The sequence below is a fragment of the Beta vulgaris genome, chromosome 5 (genome assembly GCF_026745355.1).
Source record: "Beta vulgaris subsp. vulgaris cultivar EL10 chromosome 5, EL10.2, whole genome shotgun sequence".
Taxonomy (NCBI): domain Eukaryota; kingdom Viridiplantae; phylum Streptophyta; class Magnoliopsida; order Caryophyllales; family Amaranthaceae; genus Beta; species Beta vulgaris.
In genome coordinates this window covers 40673264-40687088 of record NC_079206.1, presented here as the reverse complement: position 1 = coordinate 40687088, position 13825 = coordinate 40673264, and the positions used below count along the sequence as shown (strand labels likewise).

General features: G+C 38.0%; 2 protein-coding genes across 3 annotated transcripts; both read right to left on the bottom strand.

Annotated features, from left to right (window-relative positions):
• Positions 1-354: 354 nt before the first annotated feature.
• On the bottom strand, positions 355-1764 carry LOC104893736 (uncharacterized). The gene has a single exon (XM_010679869.1). It carries the CDS (start codon positions 1762-1764, stop codon positions 355-357), a length of 1410 nt encoding a protein of 469 aa, XP_010678171.1.
• A 3557-nt stretch (positions 1765-5321) lies between these two features.
• Positions 5322-9172, bottom strand: LOC104893692 (uncharacterized). Of its 2 annotated transcripts, none has more exons than XM_010679825.4 (4): positions 8818-9172; positions 6520-6702; positions 6343-6402; positions 5322-5841 (listed from the first exon to the last, which is right to left on the bottom strand). In XM_010679825.4, the coding sequence occupies exons 1-4, from the start codon at positions 9100-9102 to the stop codon at positions 5692-5694; spliced, it is 678 nt and encodes a 225-aa protein (XP_010678127.1). In that variant the 5' UTR covers positions 9103-9172; the 3' UTR covers positions 5322-5691. The 2 variants fall into 2 exon arrangements, with proteins under 2 accessions (XP_010678127.1, XP_010678126.1); XM_010679824.4 differs by having other exon boundaries at positions 5322-5982; positions 8818-9171.
• Between the last annotated feature and the right edge of the window lie 4653 nt (positions 9173-13825).

Here is a 13825-nt window from a genome sequence, read left to right as displayed (position 1 = left end):
AGGCAGCACGATCTCTCCGAGCGTTGTAGCTGGCTCACCATAGAATCCGAACAAGACAGTTTCTTTCCTCAGGATGTCAGCTTCCTGCAGCCCTATGCTCTCGAGGGCACTTTTGAAAATAATATTAGCTGAGCTATCGTTGTCTATTAAGACTCGCTTCATGAGGCAATTGCTAACCGTGAGTGACACGACGAGGACATCATGATTGTCAGCTTCTTCATCTCCATCCTCCTCGTCGAAACTAATGGTCATGCTTTTGAGCTTTTTCTCTTCTGCGCTTCTATATGGCTTTGGCGCAGCTTTGGAGCCTTCTCGGGCGAATCTTTTAGCTGTAGAGTATGTTAGTCCACATATTTATGAGCCACCAGAGATAGAATTAATTACCTTATCGTGTAGAGGTTCAGGTGGTGGATGAGGTTGTTGCTGGCTGGGACCAGCTTTGTCCTCTCGCTGTCCCTTCTTACCCATCAGATGCTCGAGATAGCCTTTTTTAAGCAGCCAGGGTACTTCTTTTTTGAGGGCGTTGCAGTCTTCTGTCCGATGGCCATGGTCACCATGGTAGCTGCACCATTTAGTGGTGTCTTTCTCGATGTCCGGTCTGTCGCTCTTGCGCGGCCATCTAGCTGTTGTCCCCAGCTTTTCAAGCGCATTTACTATGCCTCCTGCATCCACATTAAAGCAGTACGAAGCAATAGATGGGTAGTCATTGTTAGCAGATTTGCCTGTGGCCTTGCTGGCTACATTATTGGTTTCGCGCTTTTGATATGGATGGTGGTGCCAGTCACTTTTCTTCTGATTCTGGGCCTTTTGATCATAGCTAGGCTCGCTCCCATACCTGGACACCTCGTCTTCTTCGACGCGGATTTCAACCATAGCTCTGGCGCTAACTTCCTCCAACGTGCTACAGGGGTACCTGGTTAATTCATAATATAATTTAGATTTATATGTTAGGCCCCTCCTGAACGCTTCGATAGCGGTGGGAATATCTAAGTTCTTGACTGAGATCATTTCCTTATTGAACCGGTCCAGGTACTGCCTCACAGCTTCACTTGGCTTCTGAATAATGCGATACAGGTTGCCTTTGTGCTTCTCCAGAATCCTGCTGCTGGCAAATTGCATGTAGAATTTGTTAATCAAAGCAACGAAGTTTTGGATGCTACCTGGTTTTAGGCTGATCAGCCACTGCAAGGCTGGTCCGGATAAGGTGGCTCCAAAAGATTTGCACATGGTAGCTTCCAGGAGGTGCTCAGGAATGGATAGAGTCCACATCTTTTGCTTGTATTGCGCCACATGATCATAGGGATCCGCAGCTCCATCGTACAGCTTGTGAGGCTGGGTCACATTGATCATCTTATGAATCCTAGCCCTTGCAATTTCATCCACGAAGGGGGACTGCGCATAGCCATTGGGAGATTCTTCAGCCATAGGAGTTCGTGCTCCAGGTAACTTTGCTAGCATGCGAAGTATCTTTCTGTTCTGAGATTCCTGGAGCGCCATTTTCTTAGCGGCAGGATCTGCTTCCTCTTCTTCTTCGTCAGACCTGGCTTCTTCGTCTGTGCCTTCGCTGGCGCCAGAATCCTCGAGATTGAGATTACGGGGAGTCATACCATGGCCACGGGACTTGGGCGTCTTGCTGCTCTTGACAGACTCCGGCTCCTTCCTGAGACTATCAATAGTCTGCTGACTTTCAGATTGATTGCGGCGAAGGTCTTCCTGAGCCTTCAGCAAAGCAGCCTTCATCATTTCGGCGGTATCATCAGCCATCTTTTTCTAGAGGGGAATGAAGGTATTTTCTTTTTGAGATTTTTATGAGAGTTTTAGCTGTAGAGCCCCACGGTGGGCGCCAAACTGTTTATGCCAAATTCTGAGCAGGCAGATTTTAGCTGAGGATCTACAGCTAATGAAGATGCAACTATAAACAATAATGGATGCTAGCTACGAAAGTGAACAAATGCAGAAAAGACACAAGGCACCAAGAAATGGTGACGCGGAAAACCCCAAGAAGAAGGGTAAAAACCGCGGGTGGAATTGAGTCCACCAATCCACTATGTATGAGAATTACAACTTATAGCATGCAGCTTACAGCTTGTACTAAGTATGAATATTGTAAAAGTAAAGGAAAGTGTTTGAATGTAAATGATGTCAAGAACTGCCCCTCCTGAGATAACCCTACTTCCATATATATACTCGTACATTATTTGAACGTTGCTTTATATTCGACTGTTGTGCAACTAACTCCTAATATGGTGCCATGACCTCCGAAAATCGAGGGATATCTCCTCCTTCTGCTCAACTGCTGCTTTCACCCTATTTCTTAGGCATAACTACGTTCTTTGACTTGGTCTTGATTAGTATCCAATGCTTTTTTTGCTGAATTATCTTCTGAGTTTCATAAGTGCTTGCTGTAGCTGCTACCTGATGTTTCCTAGCTGCGTTCCAGATGACAATGGCAATCAACCCACCTGCATTTTCCAGCTTAGGCAAAAATTAGGACATAACACCACCCCACCCTCATTCTCTCTCCATTTTTCTCTCATAATAATAACAGTTAGATAAACAAAATGATAAGAAATAATCTTAGTGAAAAGGCCACAATTCGCATGTTCAAGCTAGATACAGTCGGATAATGTAAAGGAAAAGGCCAAATATGCTTTAGAGCAGGCCAATAAGGTTGTTGTGGACTTTTCTTTACAGTCAACAACCCATGAATCGCATGTTCAGAGTCTTTTCAAAATCGTCTCTCTGAAGAGTTGTTGTCAGGTGAGGCGTTCAATTTGGCAACTCAGCATGAGGCAACCCTGAAGGAGAAACTGGAAGCTGCTGAAAAGGAGCATGAGAAAGACAAAACAATTACAAAGGCCGCTCCAGGATGGGCTCGGTCAGGTGGTGTTGGGGTGGGTGGGTCACAACCTGGTAGGAACAATTTTGGCAAAAATGGTGCATAGTTGGGACTGTTAAAAAATAATCCTTAGTTGGGGCTAAAAATGGCGGAAGACCCATAGTTAAAACTGTTCTCGTCAATTTTTCCATTAAAAATTTCTGAAATAAGAAAGAGAATTAACACATACTCTCGTTATATATTTGCATTACGACAGTAGTATCAACGGAGAATGTAACAATATTAGAAGTTGCTAAATCAAGTAGGGACGTTACTCAACTTCTATTTCCTTTTTTTTACGGGTTTTTCACCAAATACCCTGACAAAAAAGTTTATTCACCAAATACCCCAACTTTTTTTAAAATTCACCAGATACCCCTAACTTCTAAAAATATTCACCAGATACCCCAAAATTGACGGACGTTAGTCTCCGCTAGTGTTTATTTACAACTTTGCCCTAAGTCAACCTAATTAGCCCTAAGTCAACCTAATTAACCCTAAGTATACCTAATTAACCTAAGTCAACCTAATTTACCCTAATCCTAACCCTCTCTCTCCCTTAACCCACCAGCCCCCCACCCCCCTAACAACCCCGGCCCACTAACCCACCACCCCACCATCCCACTAACCACCACCCCACCACCCCACCACCCACAACCCCACCACCCCACCACCCCACCAAACCAACCCCAGTACCACCACCCCACCCAGCCCCCTCCCCGCAGCCACCGACACAACCCCACCAGCCCCCTCCTCTGCAACCACCGACACCAACCCACCCCTACCTTCCTCCGCAGCCACCGTCACCAACCCCATCCTTTACCCTCCCCCGCAGCCACCAAATTCGCCCAAATTTAACCCACAAAAACCCAGCCAATCTCCGCCCAAAGACCACCCCACCATCACCCACCACCTTCACTACCACTATCAAATCAACCACCAGAAAACCAACACAACACCACTAAATCAACCACAATATAAACAGATTTACAAAACCAAAAGTAAAAACCCAGAAAATAATGAAAACCAGATTGAAATTAATCAACCCAAAAAATAATGAAAACCTAGATCTGAAATTAATCAATAAAAAAAAAACCCCAGAAAAATGATGGTGATGGTGATGACGGGTTCAAGAGAAAACCTAGAAAAATGAAAACAAATTAACAAGATGTTGTTGTTTGTGATGAACAGATGAAGATGGAGTAGGAGTCGGAGCTCCGAATGCCAGTGTTGAAGATGGAGTAGGAGTCGAAGCTCCAGCGAACCCAACACAACCAAACCCAGCGACCACCCAATCTCACCAATCAACAATTCGACTAACGGGGCGGCTGCGAGCGAGGGAGGGGGAGGGGCGGCGGCTGCGACTGAGGGAGGGGGAGGGGGGAGCTGGTAGCCGGTGGGGCTAGGGTTTGGGGTGGTGGTTTAGGGGAGAGAGAAGGGGGTTAGGGTTAGTTAGGTTTTTAGGTTAATTAAAGTTTTTTAGGGTTAATTAGGGTTAATTAACACTAATGACTAACGGAGTTAACCGCCGTTAGTCATTATTTGTCATTTTTTTACAAATTCGGGGTATCTGGTGAATATTTTTAAAAGTTAGGAGTATCTGGTGAATTTTGAAAAAAGTTGGGGTATTTGGTGAATAAATTATTTTGTCAGGTGTATTTAGTGAAAAAACCTTTTTTTTTTAAGATAATATTCCCTTATAAGTACACGAAATTGAAGATTTCACTATACATGGGGCAAGAATCAATCCCCACCCACAAGCAGGGGCGGACCTATTAAGGGTCCTGGGTGGCACGTGCCCCACCAAAAAAAAAATCGGATTCTTTTTACTTTTAAAGCTCAAGCAGATTTTTACAATACATTAAAAGTAAATCGCGCGCATAAAATAACATATAATGCAACTTGGTCCAGTGGTTCTCTTAGTAACATGTAGTATAGTAAAGGCTGTTGCCGCCCCCCCAGGTTTGACTCCCTGTAACTTGCATTGTCTTCTTTCTTTTCTTTCTTATTTGCTTTTTTTTTTTTTTTTTTTCCTTTTTTACTTCTTAGTTCTTACTCTTTCTCTTCTTTATTTTAGCATTTTTTTTCTTTTCCATTTTCGATCTTCATTTCATATTTTAAATAGTATCCATCTCCCTGAATTCTAACTCTAATTTTAACCATTTTTTTTGTTTGTGATATAACGATTACTTTTTCTTTCATTTACAAATAAATGCAACAATTTGACATTCGATATTACTCAAATATATTAATTATGACCAAGATTTAATTACAAATACTTAAAAATAAATTTTACTATTTAAAATTTTGTTTTGATTTCTATTTACATTGAATAAATTTATATCAGCTTCTTATAAAGTTTAGTAACAAATTGAAATAAAAGTTGCATCTGTTGATGAATGTGAAAGTCAATGTGTTAAATATACTAAAAATGGAGATAGTATTGAATACTTAATATTATTTATTAAGGTTGTGAAAATTAAAGTATTGCATTGTTTTAAAATATGATATTATGATTTTTCTTTTGTAATTTGGTGCCCCACCAAATTCGAAATCCTGGATCCGCCCCTGCCCACAAGGATGGAGGGGGAAGACCTCCAACTAAGCAAGGCAATCTTATTCTCCGATTACTATTCAACTTTACACATTAAAAATATACCCTTGTGCACCAAGCCAAGTTACATGATATAAACTATACAATTGCATACTAGCTGTACGATGAGCTCTTTCTAGCATGGAATAATTTAAGTTGAAGAGTATCATTAACAAAATCATGGAATTTCAAAAGCTTTGGTGCGAAGCTTCAGGGAGATCTAAGGACTAGTAACTCGGCGACAACGGCACCAAAATGCTGTTCCTCCACTTCTTCCACGGGCTACGGCTATCTCTTCATCAACATAAAACCATATGAAGAAAGGATTTTTTGTGTCTGGCTCGCTATTGTCTTGAGTTCCTAGGCTTACCTGTAAAGGATTGAAAGATCCGATTTTTATACGAATGCACTCAAAAACAAATGCCAGTATTCTCTTCTTCCATAAAAATCTGCCTTCAAAACTCAAACTCCCTAGCTGTCCAAGATACACACCATTTTCAATCCTCTTTCCCTGTCCATTCAAGTCAGAGTGATAAATTTCGAATACAGTGAATACAATTATAGTGTGCTTCCATTACTTAAGGCAAAAACAATTGGGGAGGTCAAGCTACTAAACTCTTACTTCCAATCTCATCATTTTGAAGAAAATAACAAAAAAACAAAAAAAAGAGGAGTCCCATACTGTTTTCTGATTATCGAACCCTCTCCACATTGTAAAAACTACTCGTAGCTTGATCAAACAGTAAAAACAACTATTTTTATTAAAAAGAAAAGAAAATAAAAGAAAAGAGAGAATTAATGAAAGAAAGAAAAAGAAAAATTCATTATTTCCCCTTAACTTTTATTTTGGGGGACAAAGTTTGTCACATACCTCTGCATCAAATCTCTGGACTGCAGTTATAGGAAAATATCGTCCGCCCTTCAAGTTTTTCTACAGATGAATGTTAAAAAATCTGTAAGTAGGACATAATTAGCACATAATGAGATAAAAGGGGGAGTTGCGTTGAGAAGTCCAAGCAGTCAATAGAAAACAGAGAGGACTACAAACCTCAGCAGTAAATATAAGCATCCAGGTCCTCCCGGGTGATCTATTTCCTCCGAGCGTTTCAAGAAAATTCGAAGGGTCCAGTTTTGCCTTTTCAATAACAGAAAGAGCTGATAGAATTTTGTCTTTGTCAACCTTCCTTGTTTTTGCAGCTTTCTTCAAAATTTGAATACTCTCTTCTACTTCCTACATCAAACATAATCTTACTACTAAACATCCTAAACAAGAATCATGAACCATAGTAACATCATGACAAGTTTGGAAGAAAAGGGTATTGATGATTCATTTGGTAAGTTGAAAGAAATCTGGAGAATTCAAAAAGTAGCACATGACAATTTTTTGTAGCTAGTAGAGGCCCATGAGATTTTACTAGTATAACCCGCCAAGGACCCGGCTAGTTCATTCTTTTGACCGGGATGACTATGTTAGAAATAGTAATCTAGAAAAATTTAGTGTAAAAATCAAGATGAATTTTAGAGTTATCTAAACAAACATCTATTGTAATTAAGACATATTATAGAAAAATCTAGGAATGAAGAATCTAGAATAATCTAGCAAAGATGAGTGTAGAATATTCTAGATTAAGATATACCACTCCTATCAATATGTGTTAGCATTGTGCGTAGGGGTGTGGAGTCATATTATGTACTTCCTTTCATAAGCGAGAGTTCTCTTATGGAACCTTGCATATCACAGATCATATGTATCTCCCCCAAAGTTTGTAACAAATTATTCCAATCAATGAAAATTCATAAATTACAAAATTGGTCCATTAACCTTCCGCATGCGCCTGTCACAAATTCTATCAGACTATGTAAAAGGCGTGTAAAAGGCAAAGGAGGAGAACATAAGAACAAGTAATGCAGATACTACAGCCATATCCACAACAAATAACACGAGCAGGAAGCCAGGTTGACCGTGCTTGGAACCCAAAAAAGAATTTGATACTCCACAAAGTAGAGAGAAGACAAATGTTGAAAACTAAACAGTGTGTACAAATGCAAAAGGGCAATCACCAGCCAAAGTAGCTAAAGAGAAATTTGTCAGCTTCAAGCAAGAGATAAAAATAGACGGAAAGGCACAAAGAACTGCAGACGTTGTATGATACTATAATCATAGGTTCATAATAGGATGACACACAATTAGAACTTGACAAAAAAGGGGAAGAAAAAACACACCAGTCAAACAATTCCAAGAAAGAGGGAGGAAACAAAGTTAGTGACCCTTTTTTTCCCTCCATGCTACTCAATAAAGAGGTAAATACCATGAAGACATTATCTTTGTCTACATCATGTTTGTGCTAGCTAGTCGATAAAGTTTCATATTTTGTTATAAGTGTATAACACTTAATTGATAAGTTAATTCAATGAAAAAAAGTCTTAATAGTTGATACTCAGATTTGTAGTTTATATAACTCTGCAGTTTGTTCAAAAATTGATAGTCTTTCATTACTACAAGAAATTAAGTATCACATTTTTTTTATAATGATGTAATAAAAAATGAAAGCCTAGCTAAGTACAATGGTTGAAAGTTTATTTTTTTCTTTTCTTTAAAAAATTGCAATTCCAAATAGAAAAATTAAATTTGAAATTTATATTAAAATTAGTCCGAACCCAAGTCACACGTGGCCTGATTCCTTGATCCACCACTACATCACAGGAAGAAGGGGACATAAATCGGAGAAAATTTGAACTTCAATTTCATGTTCTACAAGAACGGAGAACCCCATATTTTATCAGTATTACGAATTTAAGATTTATTTGAAGCGAAAGATTCTCCAACAACTTATTGTACATGGCAACTAAAAGAAACAACGAACGTCAAAAAATAAACAGCGAGCACTCAGATGTAAATGATAGTTTATAGACTGGAACTCTAGTAATCAGATAGCTTTCACACCCACCAAAATTTGCATCAAACGATTCTAATTTATATCCACCTGAATTTCTTATGTTTAGATTACCACCAATAACGGATTTCATGAGAAAAAAATTGAATATTCCGTGTAAAAATCGACGATTGGAATCTGTCAAATGGTGGCAATTTAGGATAAGAATAGTTATTTAAAACAAATGTATATAATGTGGTTATTTGAAAAAAAAAAAAATTGATTATGTAAGGTAGTTAAAATTAAACAAAAAAAAGAACTAACAAAAGATATTTGGTGTAGAGAGTGATAAGGGTAAATTATGTAAACAGAATTTGATCTCGGGGCTTTAAATACCAGCCCCAAAACTTTGACAGTCTTAGCTAGTTTGACAAAAAAAAAAACCAAGAAAATAAGAGAGTAGTAAAACTAACTTGATTGGGCTGATCTCTCTGAGCAAGACGAGTGGGCGATGTATCATTGGCAATATCTTCGAAAGATGATCCTATGCTTTTCGTGGTGGCGAAAGAAGTATTCGACGGAGGCGCGCTTCTGAAGAGGGGATGACGAATATATTGGGCAGACAGATGATATGGGAGGCGAAGCAAGCCGCATCGATAGTTTTGAGAAACGATGAGTCGAGGAGCGACGCAGGTGGTGGCGCGAGAGGAATAGGATGGCATTAGTAGTAAGTGTGTGTACATTATCATTTGCGCCATTCTTTGTCGTCTTACCTCTGATTCGGGAGCTTACATTCGACTCCTTTTTTTTTTTTAATCAACGCATTCTTTTCGGTCTGTTTTTTATATACATATTATTGCCTTAATTTATTGTTGTTTAATGTCTTATCTACTTTCTCCTATTTTCCCATTATTGACTTCTAAATATTTTAACTTGACTTTTTAGTTTCTCTTTCTCTCATACTTTTGTTTTGTACTTCTGCTTTGTTTCACCCTCAAAGTGAAGTGAGTATTAAGCTATGTTTAGATTACCTTATTTGTAAGGGAAAATTGCTCAAGTATCCCTGAGGTTTGACATAATTCCCAAATTAACCATCACATTTGGCGAATTTCTAGATACTCCCGAGATTTGTGTTTGGGTCTAAAATACCCTTACTCATGATGGCAAGTTAACACTGTTATTTTTTCCCTCTCTCCTATCCATCCTCATCTTCTTCATCTCTCCTCTCATCTTCTTCACCACTCATCTCCTCTTCTTCTCTGACTTTGTGCCACAAACGCCACCAGAAAACTATCACACCACCTACGCACCCTCGTCGGTGCACCGCCAGAACAACAGCACCCCCGGAGCACCGTCAGTATCCCGCTGCAGTTAGAGCCCTGCTTGAAGTCTTCTTCTTTCTCTCTCTCCCCGTTTGCTTCCTCCTTGTTCTTTCTCTCTCGCCCTGATTGCCTGAGCTGCTGCCCAGCTCGCGTCACCCGTCGTCAGCTGCCCCATCCTCGCTGCCCAGCTTGCCAGACAGCCAATGCAGTTCTCCCCGCCCTTTGGTGCCTATCTGCACCATCTTTTAGTTGCATGGATTTACTGAATTCTTTCTGACATCGTGGCTATCAACTGATTTTTGTGCAACAATTGTTTGTAGATTAAGGAGATTAATTAAGCTTAAAAAATCCAAAAATTGTGGGCAAGTTTTTGAATAAATTTAACAAACTAAATCTGATATTATTTTGTTAATTTAATGAACTACTCGAAAATTCAAGAAATATAATAATGGAGGATGGTGGGAGGAGAGAATGAAAATTATGAGGTTTAGAATGTCACAAATGGAGGATGTTGGGAGGAGAGAGAAAGCTTGGAGGTTCATCAATGAATGATGGTGGGAGGATAAAGATAAAATTGGGGGGAGAGAGGGACAAATCTAACGGCAATAAGGTTCCGTCCATAGTAAGGGTATTTTAGACCCAAACACAAACCTCATGCGTAACTGAGGAATTTCCTAAATGTGAGGAGTAATTTGAGAATTAAACCAAACCTCAGGGGTACCTGAGGAATTTTCCCTATTTGTAATGATATGATGTTAACTTATTTTATCTAATCTGATCTGAACTTATCTTTTCTGATCTGTTCTGGTCTAATCTGATTTGAACTTATCTTTTATAATACATATTATTACTAATACTATTATTACTTTGTATTTCATTACTAGTTTTACTAAACTAATATTTTATTACTATCACAACTTTTAATAATAATAATAAAATTAATAATAATAGCATATTTATTTCTTTTGAAAAAGAACACATAGTAAATGAACATACTATTAAAAATAAAAGAACACATATTTTAGGTGAAAACTAGTATTTTGGCCCGAACGATGCCCCAAGTCAGTTTATTCATAAATTTCCTTTTTTTTTTATAGGAAGAAAATTATCATTCATTGATAAGCCATCCGGCATCTACATTGATTGATAAATGAGATATAGAAGTAGATATGAAAACAACAAGTAATACATCATCCAAAGAAGATAACTGAAAATCTATTTGAGCCCATTTGAATCGATGTCTACGCATCTTTAACTGAATCTTCACTGAACATGTTGTAACTTTTTGAACATCAACACCCTTGCTGTAGATCAGATCTTTCATCTTCCAAATCACACCTTCCCCTGAAACAACCATGAAATAGAGCAAAAACAAAAGAAAGAACAAACTTCTACCAGACGAGAAGACAAAACCTTTATTGAAAAGGAAGATCATTACTTCAAGGCCACCATAATCAAACACTTTGCCTCACCTTCGCTAATCAGAATAGATGGGAGGGAAAAAACCACAATCATAATCTAACCAGAGCAAAAAAAAGATGAGGGCAAAGAAACTATGGGGATGAGGAAATAGATCGGGCGAAAACACAAAGAAACGAACAAAAGAAAAACACGCGGAGGGAGGGGAGATACGCATTACACCAGCCGTGAGGCTAGGCTGCGGCCTCCCCAAAGGGTTTTTTGAGATAGGATTTGGGGTTTTTTTCTTTGGAGGGGAGAAGGTATGCAGAATTTGAGAAGTCTTCATAAATTTCATAATTGATTCTATTAGTGTTTCGTAATATTTTGTCTAGTGTGAAATTGGAAAATGGCATTATGACATGGGATGAGGAAATAGATCAGGCGAAAACACAAAGAAACAAACAAAAGAAAAACACGCGGAGGGAGGGGAGACACGCATTACACCAGCCGTGAGGCTAGGCTGCGGCCTTCCCAAAGGGTTTTTTGAGATAGGATTTGGGGGTTTTTTCTTTGGAGGGGAGAAGGTATGCAGAAATTGAGAAGTCTTCATAAATTTCATAATTGATTCTATTAGCGTTTCGTAATATTTTGTCTAGTGTGAAATTGAAAAATGGCATTATGGCATGACAAGTTGTTTTACAAAAAAAATTGAGGAATTGGAGACGAAAATAACAATTTCAATGGAATTTGGATAAGAAAATGTTATTACTTAATAAAAGGTTTAAAGATCAAAAAGTTTGTCTAAGTGTTTTTACAATTATATACAATATAATTATAAGATTTATTATGCTTTACTTTGCAATATTAAGCATTGAAGTTGTAATGGATTAGTGGTTAAATTCCCACATTTCATTTCAAAAGTCATGTATTCAAGTCTTAATAACTACACAATGTTAATATTTTTGATTGAGATTATAAACATGTGTAGATGTAATATCCTAAAAATCTTAAGCATATAATTAACATAATAATGTAGTTAGAACATATTTTACTTTATTCGTTCCACTAATTAAGCAACGTATAATAAAATGATTATAGAATTTTTAACATAAAAATTTACCAACTTAAATTATGACGATAATTTATAATTTACGATTTCATGAGTTAAACAAGAAGGCTAATGTAGTTGAAATTCACTTAAAGTACAAAATGTCAACATTTCACCAAAAATGTTACTAAGCCACGTCTAAAGGTGTTAGTGTGGAAAATTTTCTAATTTTTTGTTGGGAAATAAGAATGGAAAAAGAAAAAGAGGAAGCCATGGTCAAATCCCCCATTAATTTGCCTTCTTCCTCACCATTTCATGGCCATGTGGCACCCATGCCTTCACTTTCTTCTTCTTCTTCAGTCAAGATCTGTCACCAACCCATCACCATTGCTTCTTCAAGTTAACAAATTCAGATTATTTACTTCACCATCTTCCTCCCAACCACTAATTTTTAACTCCAAACTTCCCTATAAATAGTCATGGATACAACACCAAGAAACCATCAACAACAACCTTCATCATCTCTTCTCTCTCTAATCAGAAATTTAGTCAATAATCGCTGGAAAAATTGTAACTAAAAGAAACCCAATAAAAAAAAAACCCCCCAAATTTCTTCTCTCTCTCTCCTCTGTTTCGCCCCCCACAACCGACCACCGGTCGCCGCCGGTCTCGCGCCACGAATCAGTTGCGTCCCCACCTCGCCATCGTTCGACCACCCGCGCAACTCGCCGGAGATCCGCCCCAGCAGCTTCGTTCTCTCTCTCCTCCTTGCGCTCTCTCTCGTCGCGCCAACAACATGCGCACAGCATCGCCCGCCACCACCTTGCCGTCGCACTGTCACCGTTCGCCGGAGACGCTACTCGCTAGAGCTCGCAGCTCCCTCGCCCCACTCGTGGTCTCCCTGCTCCTAGTAGTAGAGGTGATGCTCTTCTCCTTTTAATTTATGATTTCTTAAAATCAAGCCCAAGTCTAAATTCCTTTTGTTAGTTATATTAGTTTTGGGCCAAGAATGGTTCAATTAGAACCTAAACTAAGTAACTTAAAACTAAATCCTTGTTGATGGGCTTAGATGTAGTTTGAACTTGTTCCTTGGACTTACTAAGTTATATTTATGGAAAGATTTATATTAGTTAAACCAACTCAATTCAAGTGTTGCATGTACATAAATTGGGCTCAAATCAGACTTTTTTATAGTATTAGCTAAGCTACTTAATATTAGATGGGCTAATTGAGTTAAACTAAAGCTGATTTAGTATTTTATTAAGTTATGTTAATTTATTAATTTAGTTAATCATAATAATGGGCTTACAATCTGATTTACTTAGCTAAGTCACTTAAGTTAATCTTGTTGCTTTAATATATTGAGCTTTAATGGACTGATTTAGTTAGTTTCATTAAACCACCTAGCTTATTTACTAAAACTATGTTTGGGCTATGATTCCTAATGATTAAGTTGCTTGAGTTAATTAAAACTAATTAAAAATAATTCATTAAGCTTGTTGTTTATAATTAAGTTTAAGTTATGAGTACTTCACTAATCCTTAAGTTCACTTATAATAATTAGTTACTTGACTTGTTAGTTTTAAATGACTAAATAATATTAAAATAATGTTAATGGATCTATTATAACTTTAAACTCAATTTATTAATGGACGACTAATTAGTTACTAACTATGAACTAGAATAATGAAATGTTTTCGAAAGGTTATA